Source organism: Lemur catta, chromosome 15 (genome assembly GCF_020740605.2).
Source record: "Lemur catta isolate mLemCat1 chromosome 15, mLemCat1.pri, whole genome shotgun sequence".
NCBI classification, from domain to species: Eukaryota; Metazoa; Chordata; class Mammalia; order Primates; family Lemuridae; genus Lemur; species Lemur catta.
This window is the reverse complement of record NC_059142.1, coordinates 45,569,149-45,594,366: the sequence shown is the minus strand read 5'-3', so window position 1 is coordinate 45,594,366 and position 25,218 is coordinate 45,569,149. Positions and strand designations below refer to the sequence as shown.

Here is a 25,218-nt window from a genome sequence, read left to right as displayed (position 1 = left end):
TAACACCTATCCTCAACTTAGACAACTGTCAATTTAAATCATCATTTTAAAAATAGAGGTTAAAAGGAATAATTATTTTACTCAATAGATAAGTAAATGCATCTGGTGCTATGAGCCCAAAGACTAACACTTGAATCAGTATATACAGTATATACAAGATAGTAGCTTTTGACCAAAAGAAGGGCAACTAAACACTGACAGTCCCAAAGCCCTTTTACTATTTATTTGGTAAAAAAACAAATATAAATCAATGGTAGTTGATAAATAACTTTACCCTAAACATGCATATTAGACATTAAAATAAAGAAAATCATACACAAAATCTTATAAAGGAGAAAGTTATAATCAAACTTAGACCGAAGACAAAGGGTATCTTATCAGCAGATTCACTCATTTGATTATTTAGGTTTATTTTACATATATACCATAAATGTATATATATTATATAATATATACTGTCATATATTATAAAAAATTATATATAATTTCTTAGTCTAAGAATCTACCCTGATGTGAAAAGAAATCACCGTTCTACAAAAATAGTGAATGATAACAAATGTCAGAAATGTACATTATCAAATGTTCCCCAGGTGCAAACACCTGAGTAGGAAGCATCCCATGTCTTGGTTGCCTCTGCCACTCACACTAGGGCACAGGGTTCTGTGTGCAGGAAGAAGGAAAAAATCCTTTGACACTGAGAGTGGGAAAAGGGGGAAAAAAATCTCCTTGGTGTCTCAATTTAGAGAAGGAAAAGGCACCCCTACTGCCAACTCATCAGGGTAGGAAGAAGGGGCTCTCTTCTTATTTACACAGCAAAAGACACAAAGTAGTTTTTCAACAGAATGGAAAGTTATTAAACTCTCTAGAGTCCAGTGACATTATAGATTAATCAGCCTCTTGTGATCTGGCTCAGGAACCTAATCTCTATTTCTATCCCATTTCTATGAACATCAACAAGTTCCAAACAATCTGCTTATACAATTTTCTAATGCAACCTGTTTTCAGGTTGGGAACTTCCTAAATCTTACTGACTGGCAGTAATAACCGTAAGGATCATCCATTGGAACAAATGGCTATGGCTGAAAATACCAGTAACTGGTGTCTATTTACCAACAGTGGCTCAAACATGATACAAACGCATGCATTTTTCCCCCTGTTGAGAATTTCTGCATTTGTTCTACAAGACTAATTAAAGAAAATGACTATATAAATATAGGATCAGACTGGAAAAACTGAGACTAGTGTAAAAAAAATCTGTTTTCATAAGATAACATTTTAATTAAATAGAGCCAGGCTTGCATCAAGAACTGGATAAATCATGAAATTGTTATGACTATTGCTTAAGCTAGAAAAGGTAACTTGAATTAATCAAACTGACTTAGCCTGAGCATCTGTAAAATAAGCTTCCATAGGGTTGATATGAGAATTAATGAAATAAAGTATAAACAACATCCAGAACAAAGGACCTCTAGCTTTTCAAACCCATTCTTTACTTTTTCTCACAAAACTATACAATTTAGAAGGCTTTGGTTTCTAATATATGTGGCAAATATGCAGAGTATAATCATAAAGTAATAAGACTGATTGTTAAATAAACATACCAAAATTTACATTTCAAATAAGTGTTGTTCCATTCAAAGAAGTCACTTGGGATGAAATATAACTCATTCCAATGATGCTGCCACTGTTCAAAAACATTTTTGAAACTCTGCTTTTGTAACTGCCCTCACCAGCCAGCTATGAGCTGCATGCACAAGAAAATAAGTCTCATTACATGAGAGGCACGTCTCCTTTTTTTTTTAAACTCCCAATGGTATTGCTCAGTTTGATCACCTACCTGATTTATCAGACATGTCTCCAAAAGACTGTGGAGCCTTTCTAAAATTAAATCTACCCTCAATTAAAAAAAAAAGTTTGGCCACCATTCCTTCATTTAAGATAAACAGTTTATCAACGGCCTGCAGGTGTCTAGACCCTGGGCCAGGTGCCAGGAATACGAGGTGAAGAGAACAGTCTCTACCTTCCAGGGACTCAGATGTTCAAAAGAATTTGTCATTGGCTCTGAAAGCAATTTCAAAAAGAGACAGCAAAAAAGTGTTGAGCAATGGTAATAATTATAATTTGGCAGTAATAGATGAATATTCTTCCAATGCATCTACTTTAAAGTGATACTACTTTTTGATGGTTAGGTTCTGCCATATTTATCAGGGCAACTTGTCATCTTACATCTGTTTTCATAAAACATTAGTTTGATTTTATATAGGTCCTGTACTTAAAAATGATATCTTAATAGTATGTCATAAAAAGTCCTATTATGATTACTGTCTCTACACCACGTAATGCAAAAGCATCTTATGACAAAAAATTGAGAAAACTGTAAGAAAAACACCAACACTGTCCAAATTTGAACTTCTTATATGATCATAAACACCACCTCATCAATTAAAGAACAAATGGAATAGCAATCATTAAAATGTCTAAACTAGGGGTTGGCAAATTTTTTCAGCAAAGGGCCAAACAGTATGTATGTATGTATTTGTGGGCCACACAATCAATCTCTGCTGCAATAACTCAGCTCAGCTATTGCAGCACTAATGTATCCATAAACAATAGATAGGCAAATAAATGGGCATGGCTGTGCTCCATCCAATAAAGCTTTATTATAAAAACAGGCAGCAAACCAGATTTGGTCTACAAGCTATAGTTTGCCCACCCCTAGTCTAAACTGAATTCATAAGCCCTAAACTTGTCAAACACCCTATCTGTGTCTTCAGTCGACATACCAGGTTCAAGGTCCAATTGACAGAGGTACTGGGAAGTATTCAATGTAACAACAACCACTCGATGTTTAAGAATATCTTCTTTCTGTGGCATCTGAAAGGTGGAATGTGCACTTGAGATCAAACAGTACTGATGCACAACTGGGTGGACAGTCTTTACCCAGCGATTTCTGAAATATACCCTATAAAAGAAGATAATATATATATTTCTGATTTACACTTACTAATATCTTAACAGTATATTATTAAAATACAATGTTATTTTAAGACTACGATATCTGGAAATTAACAAATAAATCTGATAACCATTAACACTCTACTGGATTAGAATTTAACATACAACTATCACTATATCCACTGCAACTTCCCTTCCCCACAAAAAAAATTGAAACAGAAAAGCATATGCACTACCACAAAATAAATATCTCATTATTTTTAACTGTTCATATTAATCTTGCAACAGAATGACACATAAGCATAAGTTTTATAAAGCATTATAGTTTTTTAAGTTCAAAACATTCCCATTCTAGAATTGCATTTTTCTAGAATATTCTTAGAAAAATAAACCGAATGCATATTTTGATCATTTGTGCTAATAAAAAAAGTTTTGAAATAATCTAGTCAGACAAAACTAAGGAAAAAAGAATGAGAAAGAATGAGCAAAGCTTTTGAGCTGTCTGGGACTACATAAAGCAAACAAACTTACAAACTATCAGTATTCCCAAGAGGGAAGACAGATCAAAAAGTTTTGAAAACCAATTTAAGGAAATAATTGATGAAAACTTCCCAGGACTAGTAAAAGAATTAGAAATTCAGATACAAGAAGCCCAGAGATTCCCCAGGGAAATATTTTACAAAAAGGACTTCATTACAGCATAGTATAATCAGAAGAACTAAAGCTGAAGTGAAAGAAAGAATTTTAAAATTAGCAATAGAAAAATGTCTAGTCATCTATAAAGGAAACCCCATTAGACTAACAGTGGACTTCTCAGCAGAAACCATGCAGGACAGAAGAGAATGGGACTGTATTTTCAAAGTGCTGAAAGAAAGGGGAAAAAAAACTGTCAGCCAAGAATTTTATATCCTCCCAGAATAAGCTTTATCAATGAAGGAGAAATAAAGCCTTTCCCAGACAAGCAAACACAGAGAGGATTTGTCATTATGAGATCAGCCCTATAGGAAATGCTCAACGGTATCTTAAACATGGAAATGAAAGATCAATATTCACCATCATGAAAACACACAAAAACATAAAACTCAAAGGTCTGATAAACCACACAAAGGAAAAAGAGAAAGGAATTGAATGGCAATATAACCAAAGTTCAGCAAACCACAAAGATAAAAAAAGAAAAAATAGAATTTATAAAACAACTAGAAAACAATTAACAATATGACAAGAACAAACAAAGCTCACATATCAATTTTAACCTTGAATGTAAATGAATTAAATGCTTCACTTAGAAGATACAGATTGGCAGAATGGATTAAAAAAGCATGATCCAACCATATGCTACTTATAAAAAACTCACCTTACCCATAAAGACACATACAGACTGAAAATAAAGGAGTGGAAAAAGATATTCCATGCAAACAGAAACCAAAAGCAATCAGGAGTAGTTATATCAGACAAAACAGATTTTAAATAAAAAAACTATAAACAAAGACAAAGAAGGTCATTATATAAAGGGATCAATTCAACAAGAAGATACAAAAATCACAAATATATATGCACCCAACATTAGAGCACCCAGATCCACAAAATAAATATTACTAGATCTAAAGAAAGAGATAGACAGCAACACAATAATAGTGGGGAACTTCAATGTCCCACTCACAGCACTAGACAGATCACTGAGACAGAAAATCAACAAACACTGGACTTAAATTGGACTTTAGACCAAATGGACTTAATAGATATTCACAGAACACTCTACCTAACAACTACAGAATATACATTCTTTTCATTAGCACAGGGACCATTCTCCAAGATAGACTACATGTTAGGCCACAAAACAAGTCTTAACAAAATCAAAATCATACCAAGTATCTTCTCAGACCACAGTGCAATAAAGCTAGAAATCAATACAAAGAGGAACATCAGAAACTATACAAATACATGAAAATTAAATAACATGCTCCTGAACAATCAGAGAGACCCTATCTCAAAAAGAAAGAAAAAAGAAAACAAAAAAATAGAAATGTCACAAATTAACCTACTATTAACACCTCAAGGAACTAGAAAATTAAGAACAAACCAAACCTAAAGTGAGCAAAAAAAAGAAATAACAAAGATCAGAGCAGAACTAAATGAAATAGAGACCAAAAAAATACATGGGATCAATGAAATGAAAAGTTAGTTCTTTGAAAAGGTAAACAAAATTAATAAACCACTAGCTAGACTAACCAAGAAGAGAGAAGATCCAAATAGACAGAATCAGAAATGAAAAAGGAGATATTACAACTAAAACCACAGAAATATTAAAGATCAGCAGAGACTATTGTGAACAACCATACCCTCACAAACTAGAAAACCTAGAGGATATGGATGCATTCTCAAAAACATACAACCTCCTGAGATTGAACCAGGAAGAAATATTAAGAGAACTCCAGAATAGACTAATAATGAGTAGATTAAATCAGTAATAAAAAAAAGTCTCTCAACAAAAAGCAGTCCAGGACCAGATGGATTCATAGTCAAATTCTACCAGACATACAAAGAACTGATGCCAATCCTACTGAAACTCTTCCAAAAGATCAAGGAGGAGGGAATCCTCCCTAACTTGTTCTAAGAAGCCAGCATCACCCTGATACCAAAGCCAGAAAAGGATGCAACAAAAAAAGAAAACTACAGACCAACATCTCTGATGAACATAGGTGCAAAAATCCTCAGTAAAATACTAGCAAACTGAATTCAACTGCACATCAAAAGGGTAATTCACCACAATCAAGTGGATTTTATCCCACGGATGCAAGGATGGCTCAACATACTCAAGTCAATTAATGTGATTCACCACAAAAACAGAATTAAAAACAAAAACCATAAGATCATCTCAAAAGATACAGAAAAAGCATTTGATAATATACAGCATTCCTTCTTGATAAAAATCTTAAAAAAAAAAACTTAGCATAGAAGAAACATAGTTCAAATAATAAAAGCCGTATTATGACAAATATGAAAATTTGCCTATCAAAATACCAACATCATTTTTCACAGAATTAGAAACAACTTTAAAATTCATATGGAACCAAAAAAGAGCCCAAATAGCCAAAGCAATCCTAAGCAAAAAGAACTGGAGGCATCACATTACCTGTCTTCAAAAAATACTGCAAGGCTATGGCAACCAAAACAGCATGGTACCGGCATAAAAGTAGACCCATAGATCAATGGAACAGAATAGAGAACCCAGAAATAAAACCATATACCTAGGCCAGGCGCGGTGGCTCACACCTGTAATCCTAAGCACTCTGGGAGGCCGAGGCAGGTGGATCGCTCGAGGTCAGGAGTTCGAGACCAACCTGAGCAAGAGCAAGATCCTGTCTCTACTAAAATTAGAAAGAAATTATCTGGACAACTAAAAATATATATAGAAAAAATTAGCTGGGCATGGTGGCGCATGCCTGTAGTCCCAGCTATTTGGGAGGCTGAGGCAGAAGGATTGCTTAAGCCCAGGAGACTGAGGTTGCTGTGAGCTAGGCTGACGCCACGGCACTCACTCTAGCCTGGGCAACAGAGCAAGACTCTATCTCAAAAAAAAAAAAAAAAAAAACCCATATACCTACAACCAATTGATCTTTGAAAAAGCAAATAAAAACATACATTGGGGAAAGGATACATTATTCCATAAACGGTGCTGGGAAAACTGGAGTGCCATGTGCAGAAAAAATGAAACTGGATCCTTATCTCTCACCATATATGAAAATTAACTCAAGATGGATTAAAGACTTAAATGGAAGACCTGAAACCATAAAAATCCTAGAAGAAAACCCAGGAAAAACTCTTCTGGACATTGGCCTACCCAAAGAATTTATGACTAAGACCCCAAAAGCAAATGCAACAAAAACAAAATAGACAAATGAGACTTAATTAAACTAAAAAGTTTCTGCACGGCAAAAGAAACAAACAAAAGAGTAAATAGACAACCTACAGAATGGGAAAAATTATTTGTAAACTATGTATCTGACAAACCTATAATATCTAGAATTTACAAGCCACACAACCAACTCAGTAAGAAAACAAACAAACAATTTCCCTAAAAAGTGGGCAAATGACATGAACAGGCATTTATCAAAAGAGGATATACAAATGGACAACAAACATGAAAAAATGCTCAACATCACTAATCATTAGAGAAATGCAAATTAAAACCACAATGCAATACCATCTTAATCCAATTAGCATGGTTGTTACTAAAAAGTCAAAAACAATGGATGTTGGCTCGGATGTGGTGAAAAGGGAACACTTATACACTGTTGGTGGGAATGTAAATTAGTACAACCTCTATGGAGATCAGTATGGAGATTTCTCAAAGAACTAAAAGACCTACCATTCAATCCTATAATCCCACTACTGGGCCATCTACCCAAAGGAAAAGAAACCATTATACGAAAAAGATACCTAATTCATGTATCTATCATAGCCCACTCACAATTGCAAAGATATGAAATCAACCTAAGTGCCCATCAACCATTGAGTGGATTAAAAAAATGTGGTGTGTATATATATATATATATATATATATATATGTATATACCATGGAGACAGTTTACAAATGTCTTTTTCAGCAACTTGGATAGAAATGGAAGCCATTATCCTAAGGGAAGTAACTCAGGAACAGAAAAATAAGTGCTACGGCTTCTCACTTGTAAGTGGAAGGTAAATTATAGTCATATAAGGACACACAGAGTGGTATAATGGACACTGGAGATTCTTAAGGGGTGAGGTTAGAAGGGAGTAAGGAATCAAAAATTACCTATGGGGTACAATGTACACTGTAAGGATAATAATAGGTACAAAAGCCCAGACTTCACCACTATACAATATATACATGTACCATACTTCAAACTGTACTCCCTAATTCTATTAAAATGAAAAAAAAAAACAACATATATTCTCTGTACTATCATTTTGTGCAACATTTAAGTTAGACACTGTCTGCAAAATTATTTAAAACATATCTAACATTTTCAAAGTCAGAGAATTGACAGTGACAATAGGCACCTTTAAGCTCACAGTATAAAATATAAGTAACATCAATTAAATAATTTACAGATTTTCTAGAAACAAACCAATCCACATATCCCACACGAATTATAATGATTCTTAAAATAGGAGATAGTCTGATAATATACAATTTTAATTCACTAAAATTTTATTCATGTATTGAAATCATATGCAATAAATAACCCCCAAAAAATATTATTTAAGATACTATGAATCAGAAAGACTTGACACCAGAAAATCATTTGTTTTTTTGAAGATCAAAAATAACAAATACCTTCAATTTGCCCAGTAAGTACTAACTACACATCTTTTCTATAGATGACCTCTATCTACTAAGTCATAACTTTGCCAGAACCTGATATTGAACTTCAGAACCATATACAAAAAGAAACTGTGTTTTCCCCTCTATTCTACTTTAAAATCTTCTAATTCTAATGAAGTAAAAAATGAAACTACATATGATCCAAAATAGTTTCTAAAATCTCCATCCCCAAATATGTTAAGTTCAGCCCAACTCCTGTCACTTATTAGAACTTTATAAATTTAATCATAAGTATATATATTTATTTATTTATTTAAATATATTACCTATTTAATGTTTGTGACTATTTTCACACTATAGCATTTTCCAGGGCCTGTCTAGCCTATCCTGTGAAGATGGCAAACTCTTCATTAGCCTTACTCCCTAGATATGCCCATCTTCATGGTCATGTGCAGACACTTAGTGCCCTCTGGTGTTCTTTCCCCTGCATCCTGGAACAATTCAGATAAAGCTAGTCTTCCCAGAGTACTCTGTCGTTCTAATTTTCTCTATTTCATCTCCCATACTGCTCACATTTGTTGTCCATTAGGAAAGTTATAAATTAATCTGAGTTAGATGGTGCTAATAAATCCTAACAATTCAATGTATTAATCCTCCTAGGAAATACCTTAGCAAGTTAACACCTTTCCCAAAAAGAAAATTATGGTGAAAATGTAGGACCTCATAAGGAAAATATTAATATTTGGGGAAGTCAGTTTTTTTCTTAGTTTATTCCATTTACTAAATAACATGAAATTTGTATTTGAATATATTTAAATATTTTTCCATCTTGGACTGAACTTGAGACTTATAGAGAAGTGAGATTTTCTGCTAGGAGGCAAGTTTCTGTATTTGGGCCACTATAACTATACACATAACCTATTGGAACAAAACTCCTTGTTTTAACTATTTATATGTACTACATGCAAATAATAATTTTACATGACAAACGCTAAGTACAACCTAGCCAAATGATGGATTTTAAAGTTCATCAACTAGTTCTGCAGCCCCAAATGCCAGATGACCTACGCTAAGTCGACCAAGATTTGAGGGGGCTTACTTCATTGTTTCCAAGCCAAGTATACCACAATAATTGAGACTGTCATGTTTTATAGTAAAACACATTTTACTAATAAAAGCAAACAAAACCTACAACTAATCTCCATTAAAGAATGCTCACAGCAAAAATGCTAGCTACTAAACTTTCACTTATGAGCTAAAAAAGATTAGAATCTGAAGCAAACTAGTTAATGATGAATTTATCCTCTAATAAATACCATATTTTTATTTATAGTGTACATATGATATTTTCTTATTAACTACAGCTGGATTCTACTTAAAATAATTATTTCTGCTTTGTCTTCCAGAGTAAAAACAAAATATTGCATAAAAACCTGTATTAACAGGCCACACCACTGTTTTTCCTCTTTTGTTTTTTTTAATGCAATTCTAAAATCATTCAAATGGCTTTGGTTATGGTTATTGAAGAATTAAATAGCATAATTTCATTTTTCCATGCCTGGGCTCAAGTAGAAATAAAAAGTTAGTTATGATTCAAAAGTGTGGTTAAAAATTAAATTATAAACAATAATTGTATTCAAACAACCTAGGGCATGACATATTAGTTTGTAAAATGGCAAAACTAAACATTAATTCATATAATAATGAGAGCAAATGGTATAATAAACCATTTAATGACCCTTTATTGTTTTCTGAAGAAAAGGATTTTTCCCCCCAAAATCCTGCATTTAAGTACACTTCATGTCCACATATACTGAGAGGAGCTTTCTCTATCAACCTAAAATTTTTTGTGACACTTTGTCTCTTAAATGGTAGCAAAAAGTTGTTAAATACCAGTCAATTACACTTTGATGAAGAAATCATTTCAATATTTCATGCTTCTCTAATGTGTTATTACCTGCATGATTACACACAAAATTTTATTTCCATAAAGAACTGTCAATGCATGACTATTCTGCCATGCAAAATATGCTAGAATTTAAATTAAATTAAATGTGATTTAATCATTTTTATTTTATTTCATCATGCTAGCTTTTAGATGTACATATCAAAATCTACTCAGGTTGAAACAACATTTTTACACACAAAACTTAAAAAAGGATGTCTTTCTCTTTCCTTAATGTTTAAGAAATGAATAGTCAAAGATTTTTACATTTTTCCTTAATTTAAATGGTTTCTTCAAAAGATAACCTCCAAATTGCCAAATGCCAATACCAATATTTTGGTATTTTCAGAGTTACTGAAATCTTTACAGACACCTTTTCTTAAGAATAATAAAGTATGATACAGATACATAATAAGCCTTAAAAAAATACCTGAGAGGTCTTGCCTGGGGATTGCCTGCTTCTACATATGGATGTAAATAATCCTTTATGTAGAGATCAGCAGCACTATTAGAATGGGTGCAAATGAGAATCCTGCTGAAATAAATGGTGCAAATAAAAAGAATGATAAAACACAAAACTATTCAAGCAGTATAATACCAAAAAAAAAGCAGTGGCCATCTTAATATTACACATTTCCCTCAGCCTACTCAGTAATTCCTAACATTATTCAATGATGCCTTTAGGAAATTATATTACTCTTTAAGCTAAAAAGGAAGTTCTCCAAAATTATTTTTAAATCTATCATATAAAATATATATTTTTTAAACCCAACTCTTTTGGCTCTAACAGATATCACAATTATTTAGTAGACTTGAAGTTTTCATGGCTAGTTAAAAACTACCATTGTCTACTTTGCCAATTTTCAAAAACACTATGTTTTAAGAAAATTCAAATGTTAGTGTTTTGGGGTTTAGGTTTTTCATTTTTTTCTATCATTTTTAATGTTTAAGAGCTGGATGAAAATTGTCCTGGTGGCCCTCATTTTGTATTTAAAACAAGAACAGAGGTAGGTCCCTACTAGTGAAATATGAGCACACATCCTACCCTCTCACCTAGTCTCCTGTTGCTGCAGAATGTGTTTGACGGCCTGAGCTAGCGTGAATGTTTTGCCTGTCCCATAGGGTCCGATGATAAGTACAGGCGGCAGCTGTATTGAAAGTGGAGTGGTTATGGCCAGAACAGCCTCTTTCTGTTTAGCATTTAGTCGAGGATCCAACTGTTCATCCCATTGTCTATGGAAAATAAAAATTTAAGTTATTTTAAACACATGCACATTATTAATTAACAGAAAACACACAAGTATCCTGAACTTCACTGAACCATTCAAACTACTGAAATAACATAGCAGCTATAAAAGCTAATGCCTGTTCTAAAACTACTTTTTAGAAACTTACCCAACAGAATCAGTGTAGGGTGTTTTACCACGTAAATCAAAACTAACTTTATCTTGTCCTATTCCAAGTACAAAAAGATTTTGGTAACCAATCTAAAGAAAGCACACACTTCCAATCTAGTTGCTGCCAAGTCTATAAGTAGTAATGGCAATGTTTCAAAAATGTAATTTTGCTCTGTTACATAAAAGCATCAGAAAACTTTATTCTGATAATAATGTAGTAGTAATTTCTTTGCATAGCAAATAAAATGCAAAAAGGAAACTAACTGAATTTCAAAATCTAATCTATTGAAAGTTCGCTTAGTAAGGTTTAAAACAAGAGGAAAAGAGAAAAACCTGTATGTTCCTGGTTAAGAGAGATTAAATTTTTACAGATCTTAATTTAGAAAATAGTTTTTTTAAAAAGGTATCAAAGCCAAACAAAATGAAATGTTTTCTAATATTTTCACACACACATGCACACGCGCACACACACAAATAATACACATATATCACACTTTTCAGAATACAGAACACCTGTCACAGTAGCACAGATGGCTGCTGTAATGAGATCTATCTTACTAGTGTCCCTTCTATGACTTGGCTAAGTTTCCAAGATTTAAGTGGATAGCAGATGCTGAAACAGATCAAACCACGCAGAGAATCAACAGCATTCTTTTTCACAACTACAATTAAAATACTAAATATCACAACTATGGTAAAGACAATAGGGATGTGAACCAAAATAGGAAGGGTATGTAAAGAAATTCTTAGAAAACTTGCAATCAAAGTGCCTACAAATTAATCCTGAAATAGGACGAACTTTAGACAGGAAAATTCCCTCTTTGTAAGGCTATACTCTACTTAAATTGCAAGCAAGTTATTTATGGAAAATCTTAACACTTTCCGCTTTTAAAAAATTTTAACTGATGTTACATTATGACAGATAATCTCAAACCAACAAAATTCTCTTTAAAAAATGTAAAACCTTAGAAAACAAACTTTGACCATATAAACATGCCATTACTGATTTTTCTGGAATTTAGAAGTTTTTAAGATAAAAATAAAAAAAGAACTCTGAGCAATGGCACTAGATTTCCTGCAAGCTGTTCACTAATCTCCAGCATTTTACCTCAAAGAGTCCCTCAACATTAACCAGCTAATTTACTCATAATTCTGCTAGTACCTACCACTGTTCCATCTTCTATAAATGAGAAAACTGCTTTAGGTGATCGTTAAGTCCAGACCTAAGGTATGTGGCAGACACTGTGGAATGGCTGCCCAAACCATTCGCAGCGCTCTTCCCCTCTGCCTCCCTCTGCCATGGAGCCTAGCCAAGTACAACGCTCCATTCCCAGCCTCCTCTGCTAGAGACCCAACACTGGTCAATTAGATGCAGGAAAAAGTCCCTGGGAAGGGCTTCTACACCTACTAAAACAAAAACAAAGCTGTACTTGTCACAGTTTTTTTAAAACTAAAGAAAGCCCTTCTTACTCCTTCAGCTGACTAGAAAAAGTCTGTGGTAAATAAAACTACAGCAGTCATCTTATAACCATGAGGCAATAGCATCAAGAAGAAAACCAACATGCTCTACAAGGCAGAGAGGAGAGGGAGACACCGGTCCTTGATGGCACTGCGGAGCCCCTGCACAGCCCTGGATGTTTACCTCTGGGCTTATAACTCTACTTTTTAAAGCCACAGTTACTTGAATCCATACCTGCCCACTATGATTCCGATGCCTGACCCCAATCATCTCCTTAAGAGGTACATGAAAGCAATGATACGTGCATCAGATGGTTATTTTAAAGATCAAATGAGATAATACACGCAAAGCTGTTTAGAAAAATAATTGAGTAATAAAAGTACAATTAAGGTTAGCATCCCTTACTATAGTATTTTCTGAGGATTTCAGAAAAATGAGATATTACTTGACTAGTATATACTTTTAAAAACAAAAAGTTTTAAAAACACTCTCTAATCTTTCAAATCTGGGGATTTTAAGGAACTTTAATGAGATAGACATAAGATTATATGCGTAAGTATAAATCTAAATAGATTAATGACAGACTTACAGGTATACTTCTGAAATACATCAATATCTCTTTATTTTTTTATATAGCTTAAGGCCACATGTGGCCTTCTCAATCCTTAAGTGTGGCCTTTTGACTAAATCCAAATTTTACAGAACAAATCCTTTTAATAAAGTTTCCCACCCTTGATACAACCCATTCTGCTTATCAATTGTTTCAGTTCAACAAATGCTTCAGAGTGAATCAGAAACTTTTATCAATGTCGGTTGTCTCAATAATTTCTGGCCATGAATGATGAACATTTATAGAAAGTCAATGAATAAAACAAACTATTTATTTATCATACCATCTACTTAGTAAGATTTACAATATACGTGCTAAGAGTCATCTCTGATTTTCACAATTTAAAACAATATAAAGTCTCTTCAAGTTTATTCAAAATAAAATAAAATTGCTCTTATTCCCTGAACCAAATTAATTCAAAGTCCTTTCTTCTCCTGGTCTAATGCATTGTTATAATTGATTTATAGTCTGCATGCTCAAGAACAATTTTTCAACTTTATTTATCCATATATATTCTACATTATTTCAGAAAAGATACTAAATGGCCAATGGTTTCTCAGTATGTTTTTAGACCCAGATATCTTATAATTACTATTTAAGTTACAGTGGCATGAAGTCTTTTCCTGCTTGAAAGTTTTCTGCTATTTGACATTTTCTTAGTTACTTTTGCAGTTAACATTTATAGTCAGTTATATTTGAATATACTATGTTATACACAATATAATTCTCAGAAGTGAGCGTATCAAATAAAAATGCCTAAAAGTTTATTGGTATGGCATCACATTTGAAACCCTAATTTTCTTTAAACTTGAAATCCTTATTAACTTCAATGTGTCAAATATGATAAATGTGCAAGATCCCGCTGGTGTTCAAAGATAAATAAGACATGGTCTCTTCCTTTACAAAGCTCAGAGTTGAGCAAGAAAAGTAGAAATGTACACAACTGACAAAAATTAATTTGAGAGAAATTATGCTTGAAAGCACAAAACTAAGTTAGCCTAGCACATGGCAGGCCCTCAATAAATATTAATATTTGTTGCAATAATGAAATGGAGGGGACAGGTTCATCTACTTGAAGGAGCAAGCCCTCAATCTGGACTAACTTAAAGGACAGTGAGATCTTCAATAGGCTAATATTGGGCAAAGATTCTTTCAGAGAGAGCAATGACTTAAACAAAAGGAGACAGGGCTAGGGAAAAGGGAAAATGGTGAGTTGTTTAAATGACATATAATTTCAGTTTTGCAAGATGACAAAATTGCACAACAATGGGAATATATTTAACACCACTGAACTGTACACTTAAAATGATTAAGATGGTATATTTTATGTTATATGGATTTTAGCATAATTAAAAAATTTTTTAATAAAAACATAAGGAAGCAAATATAGGGAAAATTAGACAAACTTCAAGGTAATCGAATATGGCTAAAATATGGCAATTTAGAGGGAAAAAGGAAGTGTCATGTAGAAAACAGTAAAAGCAATCTGAAAAAACAGTTCTGAAAAGCACAGTCAATGAGACCATATCCTAGAGCTTTGGATGAGGCTGCTCAGACTTTATCTACATATCAAGGAGAAGCCTTTAGAGATTTGTGAGTAGTGAACTGACATGATTATTTTAGAAAAGTAACTCTGGGAGAAATATGTGCACTGGCCCATAGCACAGGGCCACAGAAGGCAGGATGGGAAACCAACTAGAAGGCTACTGGAATCAACCAGGTCAAAACAAAGCATTGGCTGTAAGAATGAAAGAAAGGGAAGCATCAAGACAAACTGAATCTAATGAGAACTGAGGAGAGGTCGCTGGATTTTTACAAGTATTAGATCACTGATCACTTTCAGGAGACTGAGCAAGTGAAAAACAGAGGTTACAGAGTGAACGAGAAAGAATACTGGGAATATGCAGACTATTCCCTCTCAAGAATTTTGGCAATAAAAAGAAAAGGGCTGGGCAGAGAGGGTAAGCAAAAGCCTGGAGAAATGATTCAGGGTTTGTGGTGTAAGGCATATTTGTTTTGTTCTGTTTTTAGGGCCAGAAGAAATGGAATGTGAGGGGAAGTAATACATGCCCTTTTAGACCTTGCCCATTTCTCACACGACCCTCTGGGCTCATTCTTTCCCTGTCTGCAGACTGAATGTCAACAAGAAGGGTGACCTTAGAAACCATTTATTGAAGATGGCAGAGCCTCCGTCAGTCATGGAAAGGGCCCTAATACCATGATTGAATTGACACAAGTGATACATAAACTTCTATTGCATAGAGCCACTGAGATTTTTAAAAACGGGTGTGGGGAGTGGCAAGAGCTGAGCAGGGCCAGGGGCTAAGGGGATAGATAAGAGCCATGAAAAGATGAACACACAGATACAGGCACAAAGCTATTACTACTGTCTATGCTTGAAACAAAATGGAATTCAATTACCTGTAAAGATGTGCCAAACAGAATTTAAGCAGAACAATATTTATACAACCATTACAACTGGAGAGCAATTTCTGAAGTAGTATCTTCTATCATACTTTCTCCATTTTGCTAAATCTCAAGAATGTCTTCTATATTATTCAAAAATTACTTTAAATTAACTATTTGAACCACTTTAGAAAGGCCCTAATTTTCCCATTCAACTTCTAGTCAGAAATATTCCCAAATTGCTTGGCATCCTATCAAATTAAGGCTGCAGAGAAAAGCAACAGAACTCATTTGGACTCTGAGGAAAGTGAAGAAAATAGATAATGAACCTCAAATGTTTCATTCTAAGGGTTCTTTTATTCTCCCCTCTTAACTAATAAACACAGGCAAACTTTCTGATAAAAGTATGCTAGAGTCATTTGACACAGATATTCAATGTCATATTAACATAACTTCCTTTAACAAGAGATCTCCTTTTTGTACCTGTTGGGACTCCAAGGTATGGTAGGAGTCATACTGATGTCTGGAAACAAAACCCCATTGTCCTTGATTCTGTCTAGTGCATAATGCATTTCACAGAGGGGTAATCGATTTAATTGAAACTGAAGTTCAACCTGAAACACACGAAATGAATTTTTTAAAAAAAGCATTAAAGTAAATATCAATGCTGGCAGTTCACTAGAATATTTCGTGGAGGCAACCATTTAGGGGAACAAGTTTAGAGATTCTTCTAGGCCGGGCGCGGTGGCTCACGCCTGTAATCCTAGCCCTCTGGGAGGCCGAGACGGGCGGATCGTTGGAGCTCAGGAGTTCGAAACCAGCCTGAGCAAGAGCGAGACCCCGTCTCTACTAAAAATAGAAAGAAATTATATGGACAGCTAAAAATATATATAGAAAAAATTAGCCGGGCATGGTGGCGCATGCCTGTAGTCCCAGCTACTCGGGAGGCTGAGGCAGAAGGATCGCTTGAGCCCAGGAGTTTGAGGTTGCTGTGAGCTAGGCTGATGCCACAGCACTCATTCTAGCCTGGGCAACAGAGTGAGACTCTGTCTCAAAAAAAAAAAAAAAAAAGAGATTCTTCTAAAATATAATCATATTCTAATAATAATTATTATGACTATTTGCTTTATTACCAGGTACTGTATCAAGCACTTTACATGGATTTTCTCATTTAATAGTACCAATGATGTATATACTATCATTAACCTCATTTTACATATTAAGAAACTGAGGCATTTGTAAATTACTTAATCTCTAAATAAAGGTTATCTGATTCCACCATTCCTATGAAGAATGTACTTGATAAAACTGAAATATCTGTGAAATAACACATCTTGACTGATAATCAGCCCTGTGACACTGTGTCGATTTACTATGAATAAGTAATATTCACCAAGTTTTGTGTTTAAAAAGAAAAAAGACTAGCCTTCCATATGGCAGACTGAAGACATGATTCACCTAAAAACTATAAAGAAAAAGAGAACAGGAGCTGACAAAACTGCAGATGAAAGATGTCCTAAAGTGTAGCTTAAGTATTTAATTTTCATCTGTTCTTCCATCGGTAATTTAAAACTAATCAGAAAGTTCAAACTGGAACATTTTAGACGCTACTTAAATTAAATAGAATCAGTTTTCTCTGGAAGTTACCAGGGGTCCAATTCTCGGCCTACCAGTTAAGACTTCACAATCAGCTGCACTTTTGTTTATGGTAGAAGGAAAACCAAACCAGAGGAAGAATATTAGCTGGAAATGATACCATAGACAACCATGGTTAAATTGTCACCTTCAAGTATACCTGTGTGTCACAATCAGGCCGAAGATTAAGTTCTTCACAGCATTCCCTGGATATCCTTAAAAATATATATTCTTTTGTTTTTTCTTCAATAGTAGCTTCATAAACCTTCTCTTTGGTTCCCTGGGTCTGTACTAACTTCTCTTTAGGGACTGGTAATAAATAAACAGCATTGACTTTGGTCATCACCAGTCGTCCAGCCAAAGTATCTTCAGAAAGTGTTTCAGTAAGCTTAAAGCGACCAAAAAGTTGTCCATTCTGAGCATACTTTGCACCTCCAGAAACTCCAGTGAGCATGAAGCTTGCTAGAATCTGCAATTGCACTTTAAGGTTGAACCTAAATCAAAAGTAGAAAACTAGTTTGAATATTTGACATCAAAAACATAAAAATTACAAGAGTAAAAAAAAATCAAATACAACATATCAAAAATTAAAACTTATCAATTCCACATTGTTGAGCTAAAAACTATACACTATCTTTCTGACTTTAACCAAAGCTAGAGACAACAAAACTTTTCCTAAAGTGAATAAACTCCTATGCAAGTCACATAAAGATACATATTTAGTTGTGTTGAAGAATAGCACGTTGAAAAAAACCCAGAATATTTTAAATGAAACTAAACATGATTTTTTAATAAAATGAAATATTATGTATTAATTAATATGAAAGTCTGTTTGAACACACCATTGGGACAATTAAGACTTTAAAATCACCTGGAACCAGAAGAAAACACATTACATTGAAATTACAAAGGACTTTAAACAGATTGCTTTCAAAGTAGATTTTACCAATGATTCTAACCATACAATTTCTCTTTCAATAATGTTAATGAATAACATCTAGAATAAATTTCCATTCATGGCTACATGGAGAAGGTCTCATGCAGGAATTATGGAAGGAAAAATTAAAGTCTATTATGTTAGACAATGGCTGGTACACTCACACTTCCGTGTATAGACGTAAGTATGAGAGAGAATATGTGTGAAAGAGGCACAGAGAATCGTGATTAATCTACACAGTCAAGAACTGTGAGGTGAAAGGACAATTTAAACCAATTGACAGTTCTCCTTTGCCATTCTGAAATGGTACTATAACAGGTAAGACAATATAGTAAGGAGTAATGGGAACATTTTCTACTTTTTCTTAGAAGGTTTGCCTCGGTCCATTTTTGTATTGCTATAACAGAATACCTGAGACTGGGTCATTTTTAAAAAACAGATTTATTTCTTACAGTTCTGGAGACTAGGAAGTCCAAGATCAAGGGGCTGGTATCTGGTGAGGGCCTTTATGCTGCATCATCCCATGGTGGAAGGCAGAAGAGCAAGAGAATGCGAGCAAGAGCAAGAGAGGGCTGAACTTGCTTTTACAACAACCCACTCCTGCCACATTAATCTATTTATGAGGGCACAGCCTCATGACCTAATCACCTTTTAACAGTCCCACCTCTTGATACTGTCCCAGTGGCAACTAAATTTTCAACATAAGTTTTGAAGGGGACATTCAAAACAACAGTATTCTGCCCCTGGTCTCCCCAAAACTCACATCTTTCTCATGTATAAAATATATTGATTCCATCCCAAATAGCTCCCCAAAAGTCTAACCTCTTTCCAGCATCAACTCAAAAATCCCAAGTCCAGAGTCTCACCTAAAACAGATATAGATAAGACTCAAGGCATGATTCATCCTAGGACAAATTCCTCTCCAGCTACGAGCCTATGATATGAACGAGTTACGGGCTCCCAAAATACAATAGGAGGATAGATATAAGATATACTAGGGGTGGTTGCAACATTAAAGCCACATGTGGCCGCCAAGGTCCTTAAGTGTGGCCTTCTGACTGAATCCAAGTTTTACAAAACAAATCCTTTTATTTTTATAGGATGCAAAAGAAATATAGGTTGTATGTTACCTAGTTATGTTTAGCTTTGATATGTGCAATGTGTACTATAGATTCATATAAAAACATCTTTAAATGAAAATGAAACAAAACATACCCCAATTTACATGTAATCTGTGTTCACCTGCTCTTTAAATAAAATATGCTCTTAAAAATACAGGAAACCTTACGTTACTTATGCTTCCTCAAATGAAGTTAAAATTTTACTTTTCTTTTACTATCCATATAATATGTGAGATTTGGGGTCATTAAAGCTTTCTCAGGGGGAAGAGATTACTTAGAGCATAAGAAATTCGTGATTCACAAAGGACTTTTTTGTTGCTAAAGGAAATGTATAGTTTTCATACCTTTTTTTCACTATGCAACCACTCACCCCTTTCTTTGAGCTCCCTCTTCCACTGACTTCTGTACAGTAATACTCTCCTAATTGTCTTCCTCCTACCTCTCTAGCTGCTTGACTGGCTCCCATCTAAGCACCAACCACCTTCTATTTAATAAAAGATCTACCCTGCCCTCTTCCAACTCTCTAAGATCTCACTAGGTGAGGTCACCCTTTCCCAGATCTCTCAGCTTAGGGCTGTAAATCCAGCTGTCACATGAACACCTTTGTTTATATGCCCTTCAAACTCGGCATATTCAAAACTGAATTATCATCTGACCTCCTCAGTGTGACCCCCAAACCAGTCCTCCCATGTATTATACAACATAAGGAATGGCATTATCACCCACCTAGGTACCCAAGCCAGAAACCAACTCATCCTTGACCTTGCCTCTCTCATCAATCTTCATTCCTCCATCACAGAATCACCAAACCCCATTAGTTCCTAATGGTCCTGTTAGTTCCTCCTCCTCCTAATTCATCTGCATTTGAACACTTTAAACTTGGATTATTGTAACAAACTTCTAATATGACTATTTGTCTCAAATCTATTCCCCACACCACCATCAGAGGACCTTTGTAAAATGTAAGTCTGATGATAAGCAGCTTCCTGTAGCTCTGAGGACAAGGCTTCCACGGCCTTCTTTCTCTCCTACCCTGCTCCACCACACAAGCACCCTCCCCATCACAACTATAATGATCAACTTGCAGCTTTCCCCCAAACTCTATGCTCTTATTCTCATATCTGGTTTCCTTTAACAAAATTCTTTTGTCCTACTTCTTAACCTGACAAATCTTATGTGTTTTTCAAAATTCAGCCTAAATACCATCTGTTCCCGAAAGCAGACTTGATTCCCTTTTTGACTTGACTACCATCCTTCTCCCCACTACGGTAGGGAAGGTGCCTCTCCCATAGGGCCCTTGTGTATTCCTCTACTGCAGTGTGATCACATTTTATTATAACCCTATATTTACGGGTCTGCCTCCCCTACTGAATTACAAACTTTTGGAGGACAAGGAAATATATCTTATTTGCCTTAGAATCAGCAGTGACTAGCCTAAAAACCTAACACTATGAATACTCATTAAACTTTGTTCATTAAGTTAATTTTAGATTTGGATAATAAAGGCACCATATTCCCATTTTAACCACTTTATTCCCTAACAAATTCTTGAAATCCTGTAATATATTTCTCAACTATCTTAAGTGATATATTAAAGTTTCACTCTTATATCTACTTCAGAATCCACCATCCCAAAATACTTGCTCACAATTTAACAAGCATGAAAAATTAACGTCACAGTTTTAGAGCAACAAGAAAATCCTCTTGTGACATTTGGTTGTGCTTTGCAACAAAATTCTTGAGGTAGAGGCACTAGAAAATAAAAGCTCTAAGAAATATAGCTTTTCCCACAGAAGATTCATCACATATTCAAGATGCAGCTATTATAGACTTTCTAGTAGAAGTTACAACTACTAATATTTAATTTTTCTAAAAGCTTAACAGGCTAAAACTAAAGTCATATTAGTATTCTCTCTTGGATATTAAAATAATACATATTTTTTGAAATTTAATAACTCAGAAATACCTAAAATACAAAATATATCTGATAATTAACAAAGATATTTCTTAATAAGAAGAAAACCCATCTCTCCATTGTTGCATGCCACATTTTAAAATCAACGTTAAGGCTTACATAATTCCTAACCTTTTGTGGAATGGCAGAATAATAGCCAAATTTTCAATGAATTTAAAACCATACTTCTAAGCTAGTGAGAACTATGTCTCTATCAACTTTAGCAGCAATTGCAATATATCTCTTCAGTGTAACTTTTTAAAAATTTCAAAGCTACAGAGTGAATTTCATTTCTTCTGATTTCTGACTATATGAACAAAAATCAACCAAAGTAATAAGACAACCCCTGGGTTTACTAAAGCAGAGCAACAGAACTGATGCATAACCGATAGAAGCAACACTCATCTCAGTAATGAAACATGTGCCCACACTAGGCCTGTCGTGCCAGCTGGCAGCACTGAGAAGCCAGGCACAATGACCTGTTTAGGCATGCCACTGAACAGTTTAATGGACAAAATAGCTTCAGCTGAAGTCAGTTTCTTTTGAAAATGTATCTCTAAGAATCAAACAGATTTCACATCAAGGTAGAATCATTACTGAATTCAGATCAACATGTGGCTGACGAAAAGTAAAACAAACAAATCTCCAAAGAACTCAAAAACATTTTCTAAAACTTAAATGAAATGAAATACAGTATTATAGTTATGTAATAACTAGTGATTTCATTAGAATAGTCTACAGACACAATTGATAAAAGCCTTTTTTTTTAAAGACCTTCAATGGGCCATGACAAAGTCTTAGAGTAATGAAAAATATACTGATTTTGTAAATTTTATATGTATTTAATTTGAAATTAGGTACTTTCAAAAGTTAGATCACATTTAATCTATAAACAGAGTAACACAAGGTATCTGTAAGTTTTCAGTTACTTTTATTTTCTGAATATACCCTTAATGAGTGTTCAGTATCTATCAATAATACTAATGATAAGGTACCAATAAGGCAGCTTGGAGAAGAAAAATATATTGATTAGGCTGTATTTAAAAGGAAAACTACTTACAAAAATGTATTCATGTCTAATTATTTTTCAATTTTTTTTTTTTTTTGAGACAGAGTCTCACTCTGTCACCTGGGCCAGAGTACAGTGGCATCATCATAGTGTTTTCCAACTTTTAAGGCTCGTCTCCATACTTTATAAGTAGCTATCTAAAAAAGAAGAAAGCTACTACCAAAAACAACTATTTGATTAACATCTTCCTTCACCCAAACTTTCTTTTCTAAGATTATTTTTACTAAAATGATTCAAATAAGCTTTTGATTTAAGCACCTGGTCTTAACCTGTGGCATAAGAATAAAATATAAAATATGTTAAGGCATTTATAAACTGCTATGAAGCTATTTTATTATTATCAGTTTTCCTGAAGGCCTAGATCATTCTTAAAATAACTTTTCAAAACATGTGGTGTCTCTCGGTTTTTGTGTTATACATTTACTCAACAAATATTCATTGAGTGCTTGCTATGACTACCATTGACTGAAAGCTCCTCAAGACCAGGGACCACAGATTTATACTCCCAACATGTGGCAAAGAGCTCATCCCCTAGTGGATGCTTAGTAGGGTCTTATAGCAATGAACTACGCACTAAACAGTAGAGATACCAAGGTAAGCGCAACACAGTTCTTGCCTTAAGAAACTCATATTTTATTTAAACATAGAATACAGCTATTGAATAACAACCATTTACTACCAGCCTTCACTTAGGCACACTTGCATTTTAAAAATTAAAAATACCATCCAAATGGGATTTTTTTTTTAAAGTGTTTCTAAAATAACTTACTTGCTGACTTCTTTATACTGGGCTATCTCCTCAATATAAAGAAGATCATGCAACCGTGACTGATAGTTGGTCTTGGTCAATGATTTGTCTAAAACAGACTGGGTAAATAGCTGGTCAGCAGAGAGAGGAATTTGGTATCTGATAAGAAGGCTCTTCTCCAAATCAGTAGTTTCATTAGGTTCAAAATCTATAATAGTCTTAGAAGAAGAATCCCAACGCTTAGCTGTGGTTACTAGCTGTTGTTTTGCATGCATCAGGTATTCAAGATCTAAATGGAAACAAAAAACACATTTATAAAGAAACATAACATTAAAATTCTCAAATAATACATTACACATTTTATTAAGAGTATTTTATACGCTAGAGCTAAAATTCTTAAGAAGAAAACAATATAAAAACCCATTTACAGGGCATTTTCCCCATATCAGAAGTATTTCTTTTGTCTATTTTAACAAAACAACATTAATAGGAATCCATGTTTTTTAAAAAAATTTTTTTTTTTTTTTTTTTTTTTTACTTTATCAGGCTAGGACATGCCAGATACCGTTATTATCATTTTAAAAATACAGACTGACATTTAGAACTTAACTCTTCAGTCAAGAGAAATCTGATATGCAGGAAGAAGATATGATAAGTTCTTCGTAAGGTAAGTTTTATCAGGTGATAATCATTTTCCTCCTCCTACTACCAATACCCACCCCATTACAGAGAGAGAAGATCAAAAAGCTGCGAAAGGTTAAATATTTTCTTATGTGGTAAAGTACAGTGAAACTACATATCTAAAAGTCAACTTACAACAAACAAAAATCTTTTAGAAAATATTCATATAAAACACTGCTAATGCCTCAATAAAATGTGATACAATGCCATTCAAATATCATTTCGGAAAAATCCAGTTTAGCCCCAGTTAAATTATACTATAAATAGGGCACCATGTCAAAAGGAATGACTATTCAAGTTCTGACATCTCTGGAAAAAAATGTAGCATAATACCAGCACAGGGTGAAATCCACAGTAACGTAAACTCTAAACACTGAATCAGCTCACTCTACAGGCAGTGCATATTACTTTTCTATTGTGTGAAACATGCAAACACCCATAAAAATGAAACTTAATCAAAAAGAAAACAAAAAGTTGCTTGATTGATTCATTACACCAAGATTCAGTTTTAACATAACATAATTGGAAAGATGGTTTCACAAGTTAGCTTAAAATTTTACGAAGAAATAATAAAAAGTTTAGACAAAGATCAGTTAGTCTCCAAAGTATAAAGACAAGTTATCCTACACTATCTTTGAAATGAAAACATAATGAATAATTGCCATGTCTTGCCTGGTGAGAGATTTTACAATTCAATGTTACACACAGATTATAAACACGTATAGTCATTCACCAAGAGAAATTTCTCAGTAGAGGCTAATAGCCTGTTCTAATATCTTAATAAAAATAAAAACCAAAAATATAAAGGCCCTAATTTCCAAACTTTGCTCCTTGAAAAGTCATTTTTACATGCCAGTTTATTTCTCAAATGGCAACATAAATACAATTATAATCATCAAAATGTAAAGATAGTCTGCTCATTAAAAACTTGTACTTTTAAAATACTTTGGGGATTGATGGTCTGTTTTTGCAATAGCCTCACAAGCAGTCTTT

General features: G+C 34.0%; 1 protein-coding gene across 4 annotated transcripts in view; it reads right to left on the bottom strand.

The window, feature by feature from the left end:
- Positions 1 to 25,218, bottom strand: part of HELZ (helicase with zinc finger) — a 131,961-nt gene that overhangs the window by 54,219 nt on the left and 52,524 nt on the right. For 2 of the 4 annotated variants that reach the window (XM_045527069.1, XM_045527070.1), the window contains 6 exons: positions 23,566 to 23,833; positions 17,876 to 18,209; positions 16,564 to 16,694; positions 11,262 to 11,441; positions 10,639 to 10,743; positions 2,784 to 2,962 (listed from right to left, as the gene is read on the bottom strand). In XM_045527069.1, the coding sequence (XP_045383025.1) occupies positions 2,784 to 2,962; positions 10,639 to 10,743; positions 11,262 to 11,441; positions 16,564 to 16,694; positions 17,876 to 18,209; positions 23,566 to 23,833 (1,197 nt within the window). The remainder of the gene's footprint in view (positions 1 to 2,783; positions 2,963 to 10,638; positions 10,744 to 11,261; positions 11,442 to 16,563; positions 16,695 to 17,875; positions 18,210 to 23,565; positions 23,834 to 25,218) is intronic. The other 2 variants (XM_045527071.1, XM_045527072.1) reach the window with 2 other exon arrangements.